This window comes from Oryctolagus cuniculus, chromosome X (genome assembly GCF_964237555.1).
Source record: "Oryctolagus cuniculus chromosome X, mOryCun1.1, whole genome shotgun sequence".
Taxonomy (NCBI): Eukaryota; Metazoa; Chordata; class Mammalia; order Lagomorpha; family Leporidae; genus Oryctolagus; species Oryctolagus cuniculus.
This window is the reverse complement of record NC_091453.1, coordinates 5,515,754-5,528,448: the sequence shown is the minus strand read 5'-3', so window position 1 is coordinate 5,528,448 and position 12,695 is coordinate 5,515,754. Positions and strand designations below refer to the sequence as shown.

The 12,695-nt window shown below is 45.7% G+C and overlaps 1 protein-coding gene across 14 annotated transcripts in view; it reads left to right on the top strand.

The window, feature by feature from the left end:
- SH3KBP1 (SH3 domain containing kinase binding protein 1) overlaps positions 1–1,693 on the top strand; it is a 382,152-nt gene extending 380,459 nt beyond the window's left edge. For all 14 annotated transcript variants that reach the window (XM_070067164.1, XM_070067168.1, XM_070067166.1 and 11 more), the window contains one exon: positions 655–1,693. In XM_070067164.1, coding sequence (XP_069923265.1) covers positions 655–696 — 42 coding nt within the window. In that variant the 3' untranslated portion in view covers positions 697–1,693. The remainder of the gene's footprint in view (positions 1–654) is intronic.
- The last annotated feature ends 11,002 nt before the right edge of the window (positions 1,694–12,695 follow it).

Sequence of the window (12,695 nt, the reverse complement as noted above, 5' to 3'; positions counted from 1 at the left end):
GCACTATGGTGCGGGCTCCATCCAGGGACCACGGCTGTGCACCCTCGGCACTTGCTCTTCGTGTCTTTATTTCTCCCTGCCGGCTGTGCGCGTGCTGCCAGGGCATCTGAGCTCTGTCTGCCTCTGGCGTCTCTGACCCAAGTCTGCCATGGCCAGGTAGCAGGGCGCATAGGGGTGTTGCACACGGGCAGAGGTTGACCTGCCGCCCTGCTCCAGCCGGTGGCCACCTTGCTGCTTCCTGAAAGGGCGGCTGAGTGTCTGGCACCACTGCAGGGTACGCACAGATGCGCCCTCAGGCCGCCCTGCCTGCCCTCCAGAACTAGCAAACAGTCCAGCATGGCAGGCGCGCCCACGCCGCCCTCTGGCTAGGGAACTGCAGTTACTGCTGCTTCTGACAAACTTCCCATCTGGGCAGCCCGGGAATTGAAGCGTGCGCCGTTCCCTGGTGCGCCGTGGTGGTGCATCTGTTGTCCGGGTTCATGCCATTTCTAGCATTGTCGTGGACTCTGCATTCAGACATCATTTCGCTCATTTCACGTTTCAGATCGTCAGGTTGATTACTTTCTTTCAGTCAACCAGCTTGATTACCTCTCAAGCTTCTGTGAAACCAGCCAATTCATGAAGAATTGTTCGGTTCTTTCTTCCCCTTTACAGATGGAAGTGAATGACATAAAGAAAGCTCTTCAATCAAAATGAATACTTGATAAGTGAGATGTCACATTATTCATCCTGAGTCGAAGACTCAAATTTTCTGCCCCAGCCAAAATAATCTTGTGCCAAAAGATCAAAGGTTTGCCTCAACATGTCCCTGTTCGAAAGATGAGCACAGAAATCCTGACAGCACAACACAAATCCCACCCAAGAGGAGAATCTTCGCTGGCGTAGTCCTGGCTCTGGCACTGGTTGTGACTTAAGCAGAACAAGTTGTGCTACAGGCTTTTCTACTTGGAGATCTCATGTGACACGAAAACTCAGGCAGTTTAGTCCATAGTGGTACTATTTTGATGATATTTTCCATTAATAAAATGTAATTTCAGATTATTCGTTTACAAGCTTTATAATTTTATGATTTTTTAAAATTGTGTTTTGTCACAGACCCCCTTAGTGTGTGTACCACACACAGGCAGGAGCGAGCGGCCTCGCTTTGTGTGCCCTTTTAGCATTCTATTACATATGCAATTGTAGACCCCAGCTGTCCCCCTCCCCCTGCCAGCAAACCCCACCACCCTAAGAGAAATGGGAGCTTCTAGACGATGTGATATTGACAGAGAAAGAGAAAATCTGGTATTTGCAATGATCTGTGCCTTCTTTCTACCACCCTCTTGATTGGAGCTTTTGTGATGCAGCTACCATGATTTAAAAAGAAAAAAAAAAAAAAGAAAAAAAAGAAATAAGTAAATAAAAATGGCCACTCACCCAAGTCCACTAGAGGCCGCTGTCTTCAGAGCTTCTCTCGCTCTGGCCAAAGGTGCGAAGAGACAGCTGTGAGGCTGGGAATGCTCTGTGGAGCCGGCCGTGACTTTGCAGTTTCTCCTAGTTTTAGGTTGCTCATGAAACTAGAAATGTCCTCTCTGCTTGATTTTTTTTTTCATCAGCCAAGTTGGACCCTTGCTTCCTGTCCTTTGCACCTTTTGTGTGAACAGAATATGCATTATTAAAGCAAAAATAAATAAAAGCAAAATGCAAATGAAAACAAGGGGGGGAAAGTTGTATTATTTCCTGCACGGGGTTATCCGCGTGTGTGCGCATGTGTGTGTGACTGTTTAAACCGTACTCACAGAACTCATTTGCCTTGCTCACTTGTATCCCCTTCCTCAAGGCCAGGAGAATCGGAGGAGGGTCTTGTTGAAAGCATAGGCATCGGCGCTCTCTTGCTTTTATGGAATTGCTTTTTCCTTCCCCAGGAAACCGATGTTTGCTTGTCTGCTTTATCTCCGCTGCACAGGAACATTTCAGCCTTAGACTGTGGAACTGGTTTCCCACCCTTGCAGGATTGCTCAGGGAATGGGGTGGACTGGGCGGTCCCTTAGTGGCCCCTGAAGATGTGAGTTTTTATAGTGGAACTACTAAACATGAATAGGTTTGCGCAACCTCAAAGAATGCCAGTTAATAACACTGAAGGAGTGATGCAAAAAAAAAAATAGTCCCTCACATGTTACTGATCATTGGAAGTTTTACAAATGCATGTCTTTCTTCTCCCGTCTCCTTCCCATGCCTTCCTTTTGCCTACATACTCATGGCTGCCCTTCGAGTATTTACAGAGCCCTCGGGCCCGAGTCTTCCTGGCTGGGCACAGTGTTAAGGGAAGAAAGAAACCTCACACCCTTCACTCCTGTGTCTGCACATCTTGCCCTGGTCTCAGTGAGCTAAGGGCCGTGAGTGTCAAGTTCCCCAGGGCAGCGTCAGACATTCTGTACCCCCTGAGTGTTGGAAGCATTTCTGTGATTTCACAGATTTCCTGCCGCCTAATATGAAAACGAGGATGAGATACATCAGTGCTTGGATTTCTTATTTATTCACCATGAAAATCCCTAAGGATATAGTTTTATATAATGTGTATACAGAGTAGGTTGTTAATTAAAGTGACAGGCTGGACTACCCTCATGGGGCACTGGCAACGTGGAATGTTGAGGGCTGAGGTCTTCCCCTCTTAGAGCCGCCGGCTTCCTCAGTACAAGGAGAGAGGGAGGAGCAGTTCTAGAAGAAGTTGGCATGCCCAGCTTCATTACTGCGCCTTGGGCTAACCAGCAAGAGGATTCTGCATCATGGAATTGGATGAGCCATTGCCCAAACGGCCGCCATCTTTACTCTTTACAAAATGGACCCATGAAGAATATTGAAAAGCTTGGAAGTATCACTTTTGAAAAAAATAAAATCCTTTTGCATTCAGCATGGACTCGACCAGGCATCTATGGAGATTATTTTTTTGCTTCACTTTCTAAAATTGTATTGAGAAAAGTCTTAAGTGTTGTGCTTGTAAAGAAGATGATTAAATTGAAATTTTGTGAAAATATTTTTGTTCAAAGTTGTCATGGTCCACGAGGAATGATTTCTTGGAATATAAACCATTTTTTCCATTTTATACAATTTTGCACTCTTATAGAAATGTCTGTAGAAGACAATCCATTAAAGTCTGTGCCTGTGAATTCCATTTTTTAATTGTTCAATTTTACATTCATATCTAAGCAGAGAATTCTAGTCAGGTATAAATTCTTTTTTTAGTGGAAAAACTCATTAAATTATCATTATCCGAATAATTGTGTACAGCACGGTTGTTCTTCCTCGAGGCAGCACGAGGAACAGCCTGTGTCTAGCATCACCTGTGCGCCTGTGCTAATTGGGTTTTTCTTTTATTTCCTTTCATAAGCAGCTCCTTGGTAGGAAAACTGTAGGGTGTCTGTTTTGCGCATAGTTGCGATGGTCCATATACAATACTAACAATAATCCCAGGCCCCCCAGAGGCTTTTGTATTTTATTAGCTGAGGTCATCACAGTCCCCTTTCTGGACTTAGATTAGATTTTAGTCCTCGAGTCATTTTAGCACAAATTAATGTCAAGATGTTTGCGTACCAAGAGGGCTTAGGGGAAAGCTTTTGCTTTTGGATGTGTACAAATGAGAAACGCAACAAGGCACCGCACGCGTGGGTGATGGGTGTTCAGCACGGCTGACTGTGTCTGACAGAAGGAAGGCCGAGCACTTGGGACCAAAGGCCAGGGAAGAAGATGCTGTTCTCCAAACTAGCCATGTCTGTGTGGTGGACTGACAAGGCAGGTCAGGACCCTTTGGGGGATGCACCTTTCCTGACATTCCTGGGGTCACTGATGCTTGGTTCCCAACATGTGGGACCGAGGTGACCCCCGAAGTCCAGGAGAACCCGTGAAGAAGGTGCAGGTCCCCAGGAAGGGATTTCACTCCCTGCCTTCTGACTTCATCCCAGATTGAAGTGGCTGTGGGGGCAGCCGCTTCCTGCAAAAGGCAGCGTGGGCTCAGGCTTGTAAACTTGGACTTCACAGTAAAATGGACTACTCCTTTTTTCTTGTTGGAGCAATAGGTGATTAGCTAATTCAACCAAACAATAGAAAAGGATGATCTGGTAAGTTGTAGCTAGAATTTTCTGAAGAAAAGGAGAAAAACACTGAATGCAGGAACAGCTGGACTCCTGGTGAATTAGCTTTGTGAGGCCGTTGTCTTAAAACATGGTAAATGAACTTGGGTAGATAGAACAATGTCATGTGAGTTCGGAATGCTTCCCCGTGCCCACCCTTCCTTGTGCAGTAGCACTGGTTCTTGAGAAATCTAAGGTTTATTGGCAAGCTTTGAGCTCTTTGATGGGGAAGCTCCCTGGAAATGCAAAAATTCATTATAGTTTTTACCACAATTTTTTAAATGGTTTATATACCAATTTTTAAGTGAGCCCAGCTGAGAAAGCCATCCTGAAACCAAAAAAGAACCGTGAAGGAATGAATAATATTTCTAAGGTGGTTCCCCCAAGAAAAACAGGTAGCTTACGAAAAATGGGGTGGATTTCTTTTCCAGCCAGTATTTCTTAGAGTCAATGCAAGAGACTGAAGAATCTGAGACCGAAGCCTGTGCCATCGAATGCTTAGGGATCAGCCACATGCATGAAATGCTCACCCATTTCCTGCCTGGGTTCCCAGGAGGCGCTAGGGAAATGTTTATTCTCAGTCGTGGTAGTCTCCTTGGAGGAAGTCGATGGACAGAGGAAGAAGTCTCAGAGGGAGCTCCGGGCTTGGGGGTAGAAGCCACCTACTTTTACAGCAACACATCTAGTGCGGAGAATCTTGCGGGAGGTGCTGAGGGTGACAGCTTCCACGGCGATCGAAAACCCACACCTGAGGACACGTCTGAATCTTGCATCTTCTCAAGAGGTTGCCAGGATCAGAGTGGTAACTCTGTGCTCCAATATGGAACGAGTCCCTTTGAGTATTTTTAAATAACTCACTTTTACTGATTATGAAGCCAATCATGCCCAAAGTAGAAAATAAAACTTATGAAGAGAAGGAGAAGGAAGAAATGATCCTAATCTCATTCAGAAACTGTCCTTTCCTTTGGTCTCCCATAGTGGTGGTTTTATGTATATGTGTGTGTAATAGATAGATAGATTTTTTTTGTCTATTTGAAAGAGTTACAGAGAGAGGTAGAGACAGAGAGGTTTCCCATCCACTGTTCATTCCCCAGTTGGCCACAACAACTGGAGCTGCACTGATCCAAAGCAGGAGCCAGGAGCTGCTTCCAGGTTTCCCATGTGGGTGCAGCACTTGGGCCCAAGCACTTGGACCAACTTCTACTGCTTTCCCAGGCCATAGCAGAGAGCTGGATCAGAAGTGGAACAGCCGGGACCAGAACCAGCACCCATATGGGATGCCAGCACTGCAGGCCGCAGCTTTAATCCTCTGCACCACAGCACCAGCTCTGCTGTGTATAGTTTTGTAGTCTGTTGTTTATACTTAATATTATCATTTCTCTGTTAATTTTTTTAAAGCCATGATTTGTACTGGCTGCATAACATTCCATCCATAGATACGCCAAAAAGCATGCAACCAGTCTTTGATCAGACACATCTTTAGTGCTGCTAAAGTGCCAGATGTCCTGATAGGTGAGTGCCACGTAGGCCCTGCCCTCAGGGAGCTCAGAGTCAAGTGCAGGGAAGTAGACAAGTAAACAGGCCTTCCTCCATCTGAGAAATCCACAGGGCTTAGCAGTTACACAGCAGAGTTGCCCAATGCGGCCTTGAAGGTTAAGAAGGAAGGGTATTTTCTACTACTTACCATGTTTGTCTGCTATACATAATGTTGTCATTAATATCTTTGGCCATAAGGGCTGGCACTGTGGCATAGTGGGTAAAGCCGACGCCTGCAGTGCCAGCATCCCTTATGTGCGCTGGTTTGAGTCCCAGCTGCTCCACTTCCAATCCAGCTCTCTGCTATGGCCTGGGAAAGCAGTGGAAGATGGCCTAAGTCCTTGGGCCCCTGCATGCATGTGGGAGGCCCAGAAGAAGCTCCAGGCTCCTGGCTTCAGATCAGCTCAGCTCCGGCCATTTTGGCCATCTGGGGAGTGAACCAGCGGATGGAAGACCTCTATCTGCTCTGCCTCTGCCTCTGCCTCTGCCTCTAACTCTGCCTTTCAAATTAATAAGTAAAATTAAAATAACTTCAGCCATAAACCTGTGCATAGTCCTGATTTGTCCTTAAGATAATTCCTAGAAGTGGAACATGAGTATAAATTACATGAGATTTTTAGTGAAAACAGTTATAAGCAGAGTTGAATGAACACTAGCACACAAAAGGTGACCACCCATCTTTCCTTAAAGTTGTAGCACCGAAACCTCAGGAGATCAGGGCTGCATCTCTTCGTCCTGTCTGGTCACTGTGCAGATGTCACCTCGCCAGAGAGGCCTTCCCGAATCACCTAAATAAAAGAGTAACCTTCATCCTAATCCTCCACCAGACACCCTGTATCAACACCCTGCTCCATTCATTCTCATTCTCTCTCTCTCTCTCTCTCTCTCTCTCATGCTTATCTGTCTGGTTTCTGTCTCTCCTCCTTAGAATGAAACCACTATGAGGCTAGTGATTTTCCCCCCAAAATCAAAATATTGACAGATATATAGTCATCATTTGAGACCTCTGATTGCATAGATGTATTCACAGCTGTCACTGATGCCAAGTGGAATCTATTCTGTAAATTTGAGCGGTCTGGTTTTATCTTTAGTCAAACTCAAGCACAAAACTACAGTGTTAGGGAAGATCCGTGGCAAAGGAAACTTAAAAGCCTTTGGAGGGGCTTGGCACGTACTTAAGTCTCAGCCAACACCTGGCCCCCAAGCAGAGTGCTGCTTGTGTCACCATAGCCCTGAGGAGCAAGTTCACATGGTCTGCCACCAAGCTAACAGAGCAAATGGCCATTTCCATAGCTGGTGAGAGTGAACCAGCGGATGGAAAACCGACCGACCTCCTTCTTCTCTCTCTCTGCCTCTGCCTTTCAAATAAATCTTTTTTAAGAGTTAATGTGTAGAAGGTCATGGTCTGAGGGAAGTGGTAAAATAGCAACAGGGTGAAGTGAAGTACACTTAGTGCTAGTCCCCCTTCATACCTTCAAGAAAAAGATGAGTCTCCAGGGAGGAGAGTTTGAAGTCTGAAGGAAATGGGGTGAGGGGAGCTCTATCCTTGGAGGAGAGACACCCGTGAAGGCTACACCCCTAAGACACAAGCCCACTGCACTCCAAAGACAAGCTTAGAATACTGAAGAAGCCTCATCCACCCACCCACCACTCCTGCCCCCATCAACATGACAGCAAACTTCCGGAAACTTCAAAAGACACACTCTCTCTGGAAAGCAGCACAAACGGACACTCCAAAGCCAGAGGGCAAGGGGCAGAAACAAGAATTGATCACTAGAGGAATTTGAAGTTTCTGGTGTGCATGGGAAAAGAAACCTTAGCACAGCCTAGCTCTTGGCTGGATTAACATAAAAAGTCTCACAGTAAGGGCTTATTTATCTCAGTATCTGCTACCCTATGTAAAATATCCAGCTTGCAACAAAAAAATATACGACATGCCAAAGGCAAGAAAAAGCAGTCTAAAAAAGATAAAGCAATGATCAGAATCCGATTTAGATATGGCACAGCTATGGAAGTATTCGGTGGGAATTTTTTTTTACATTAGTTAAGGAGAGAGAGAGAAAATTCCTATCTGCTGGTTCACTCTCCAAATGCCTGCAGCAGGTAGAGCTGGGCCAGGGCTGAAGCCAGGAGCTGGGAACTCAGTCTCCCAGGTGGTGGCAGGAACCTAGTTTCTAGAGCCATCACCTGCTGTCTCCCAGGGTGCACATGAGCAGGAAGCTAGAGTCAGGAGTCAGAGCTAGGTATTGAAGCCAGAAACTCTGATGTGGAATGTGGGCATCTTAACCAGTGACTTTCCATAGGTTAAAGGCCTGCCCCTCTCCAGGAGGGAACTCAAAATAATTATTATTATGTTACAGGCTCTTTCAGAAAAAGATATTATACAATATCAGATGGGTAATTTCGGCAGAGATGGAAACTCTGAGAAATGGTTAGAATAAAAGTAAAAGAAGTGAATATCAGTATACTTGAATATTTCTATTATCTTGGATAAATAGAAAAACTGACAGGGGGCCGGCGCTGTGGCTCACTTGGTTAATCCCCCATCTGCAGTGCCAGCATCCCATATGGGGGCCAGGTTCTAGTCCCGGTTGCTCCTCTTCCAGTCCAGCTCTCTGCTGTGGCCTGGGAAAGCAGTAGAAGATGGCCCAAGTGCTTGGGCCCCTGTACCCACATGGGAGACCGGGAGGAAGCACCTGGCTCCTGGCTTTGGATCGGTGCAGTGCGCTGGCTGTGGCGGCCGTTTCGGGGGTGAGCCAACGGAAGGAAGACCTTTCTCTCTCTGTCTCTGTCTCTGTCTCTCTCTCTCTCACTGTCTATAACTCTACCTGTCAAAAAAAAATGACAAAAAGAAGGTACAAATCACCAAATCAAGAATGAAACAGGATATTACTGCTGTTCTTGCAACCATTGAAAGGTTAATAAATATGAATGACTTTATGATCACAAATTCAACATCTTTGAAGAAATGGACCAATTTCTTAAAGACCATAAACTATCCACACTCTCAACCAGGATAAAATAGACAATCTGGAGAGTCCTATTACCATTTGAAAGAATTGAATTTGTCATTAAAAGGACCAGAAATAGAAATTTCCAAGTTCAGTGGAGAGTTCTACCAAACACTTAAGAAGTAACATGATCTCTTCTAGAAAACAGAAGAGGAGAGCGTACTTGCAGGCCATTTTCTGAGTGTGGCATTACTCTGATATCCTAGCACGGCAAGCACAGTGTAACAACGAAAACAAAACTACAGATCAATAGTCCTCACGAACCGAGATGCAGAAATCCTCAGTAAACTAGTAGCAGATTAAATTCAGTGGTGCATAGAAAGGATTACACACCACAACTCAGTGGGACTTACTCCAAGTATGTAAAGCTGGTTCAACATTTGAGAATCAGTGTAATCCACCACGTCAATCATATCAACTGATAAATCAGAAGCATTTGAAAAAAAGTCCAACATCCATGTACAGTAAAAACTCTCAGCACACTAGGAATAGAGGAAAACTTCGTTAAATTGATCAGTAACACGTACAGGAAGCCAACTTCATGCTTACGGCAGAAGAGCTAAATGCTTCCCAAGATTGGGACTACGGCAAGAATGGCCACTCTCTCTGCTCTTTTTCAACATTGTACTGCAAGTTCTAGTTCAAAAGGTGTAAACAGCCGGCGCCGTGGCTCAATAGGCTAATCCTCCACCTTGCGGCGCCGGCACACCGGGTTCTAGTCCCGGTCGGGGCGCCGGATTCTGTCCCGGTTGCCCCTCTTCCAGGCCAGCTCTCTGCTGTGGCCAGGGAGTGCAGTGGAGGATGGCCCAGGTGCTTGGGCCCTGCACCCCATGGGAGACCAGGAAAAGCACCTGGATCCTGGCTCCTGCCATCGGATCAGCGCGGTGCGCCGGCTGCAGCGGCGGCCATTGGAGGGTGAACCAACGGCGAAGGAAGACCTTTCTCTCTCTGTCTCTCTCTCTCACTGTCTACTCTGCCTGTCAAAAATTAAAAAAAAAAAAAAGGTGTAAACATTATCAAGAAGAAATAAAGCTGTCCCGACCCTATTTGCAGATCCCATGATCTTTCTACATAGAAAATCCCAAGAAAACAAAAGCAAACATCCTGAACTAATAAGTGAGTTCAGGGGCTGGCACTGTGGCATAGTGGGTAAGGCCACTGTTTGCAGTGCTGGCATCCCATATGGGTGCTGGTTTGAGTCCTGACTGCTCCACTTCCCATCCAGCTCTCTGCTATGGCCTCGGAAAGTGGTGGAAGATGGCCTAACTGCTTGAGCCGCTGCACTGGGTGGGAGACCTGGAAGAAGCTCCCGGCTCCAGCCGTTGTGGCCATCTGGGGAGTGAACCGGCAGATGGAAGACCTCTCTCTCTCTCTGCCTCTGCCTCTCTGTAACTCTGCCTTTCAAATAAATAAATAGATTTAAAAAAAAAATAAGTGAGCTCAGCAAGGTTGCCTTTTACAAATTCAACACACAAGAAGTCATATTTCTGTGTACTGACACTAAACATGTGGAGGCTGACATTAAAACACCATACCATTTACAGTCACCTTAAAGAAAACTAAATAATCTGGTATAAACTGTCGCTCCCCGTCTTCGTGGAGGAACGACACAGGACCCTGCGTTGTTCTTTCGTCTGCTCGGCCCTCCCCGGGTTTGCTGCTGGTTCTTCCCGGGTTGGCTACCGACCCTTCCACCTCCGTGGAAGGGCGGTTCCCCCTGCCACATTCCCCACTTCCGCGGGGGAGCGGCACACCGCCGGCCAGCTCTCGGGGGCTGCACAGGTGTTCCCTTAGATGTTCCTGGTGCATGTTGTCTCTCTCCTCCTTTATAGTCCTCTTCCACCAATCCCAACTCTGCTACCCACACGCTGAGTACGCTGCTCTCCTCCAATCAGGAGCAGGTCCAGCTCCTGCAGGTCATCACCCAAGCTAGCGAGAGGCAGCTGCACAGAAGTTGCTACTCCCTTCTCAGCGCCATATTGTGGGAAAGCAGATGCATAGAATAAGTCTTAATTCCAGTAACTTAGTCTAGTCCGAGTTGCTCCCAGTTGCTCCCCACAATAAACAAAACATGTACAGGATGTAGATGCTAAAAAAGAGAATATTCTAATGAAAGAAATCAAATAATAGTAAATGGAGAGGCATATGCACATAGTTTGGAAGTTTCAATACAATATTCCACAAATTGATCTACAGGTTTTATATAATTCCTATCAAAATCTTAGTGGTTTTTTTTTTATAGACATACACAAGCCTACTCCAAAATGTATATGTAGAATCACAGATCCTAACACAGCTAAAGCAATATTTTTTAAAAAGTTTTATTAGTTATTTGAAAGGCATTGTTACAGAGAGAGGGAGAGACAGAGTTTCCATCTGCTGGTTCACTCCCCAATGGCCACAAAAGTGGGGGCTTGGCCAGGCTGAAGCCAGGAGCTTAGGAGCTCCATCCTGCTCTCCCACGTTGGGTGGCAGGTGCCCAAGGGCCATCTTCTGCTGATTTCCCAGGTGCATTAGCAGGGAGCTGGATTGGAAGTGGTGCAGCCAGGACTTGAACTTGCATCCCAGGCAGCTTAACCTGCTGCACCAGGACACCAGGCTCCTAAAGCAATCTCAGAAAAGAGAAACGAGGAATTATTCTACCTGATAGTAAGGGCTACTGTATAGCTTCAGTAATGAAGACAATTGGTTTGGCAGAGGGACAGACAGAGCTCAGTGTAATGGGATACAGAACCTAGAAATAGACCCGTACATGTGCACAACTGATTTTTGACAAAGGGACAGAAGCAGTTCAACAAAGACTAGCCTTGTCATCAAACCGTGCTGGAGCAATTGAACATCTATAGATAGAGAACAGAATGAACCTCCAAGTTAACCTCACATCTTATACAAAAATTAACTCAAAATGCATCATGCATTTCGATGTAAAATGTGAAACTACAAAACTTTTTAGGAAAAAGAGAAAGAAAATATTCAGGTGAAGTAGAGTTCTTTCATTTGGAACCAAAAGTACAAACCAGCAATGGAAAAATTTATAAACTGTACCTCATCTAGATAAAAACATTTGGTTCTGTATGCTTTGTTAAGAGGACGAAAAGACAAGCTACAGACTTTGATAAAAAATGTAAACTGGGGCTGCCATTGCAGCCCCAGTTAACAGATGATTAAGCTGCCACCTGTGACACCGGCATCCCATATGGGCACGGGTTCATGTCCCAGCTGCTCCACTTCCAGGCCAGCTCCCTGCTAATGTGCCTGGGAAAAGCAGTGGAAGATGGCCCAAGTGCTTGGGCCCCTGCCACTCATGCATGTAGGAGACCCAGGTGGAGTTCCAAGCTCTTGGCTTTAGCCTGGCCCAGCCCAGCCCAGCCCAGCCTAGCCCGGGCTGTTGTGGCCATTTGGGCAGTGAACCAGCAGATGGAAAATTCATTCTCTCTCTCTCTCTCTCTCTCTCTCTCTCTCTCTCTCTCTCTCTGTCTTTCAAGTAAACAAATAAATCTCTCTTTTTTTAAAGGTTTGTAAACTACACCCCCATCAAAGGACTAGTGTCTAGAATATAAAGAACACTCAAAACTCGACAGTGAAAAGAACTCAATTAGGAAAAGGGCACAAGATATGAACAGACATTTACCAAAGAAGATATACAGAATGCAAATCAGCACGTGAAAAAGGCGTTCAACATCATTAGCCACTGGGAAAATGCAAATCAAAACTATCATGAAATATCATAACTCATCTATTAGAATGGCTAAAAGAAAAAAGGTGACAACACCAAATGCTGGTGATGGTGTGTGAAAACTGGATCATGCCAATACTGCAGCCAAGGGTGTACAATGGCATAGCCATTTCGGAAAACAACTCAGCAGTTTCTTTACACATGAAATATGTAAGTATCATATGACCCAGACTTCCTCCTGCTGGACATTTCTCCCAGAGAAATGAAAACTCATATTTACACATGAACATGCGCATGAAAGTCAACAGCAGCTTGATTCAGAACTGCCTCAAACTGCAAACAATCCAGATGGTCTGCAAATGGCAA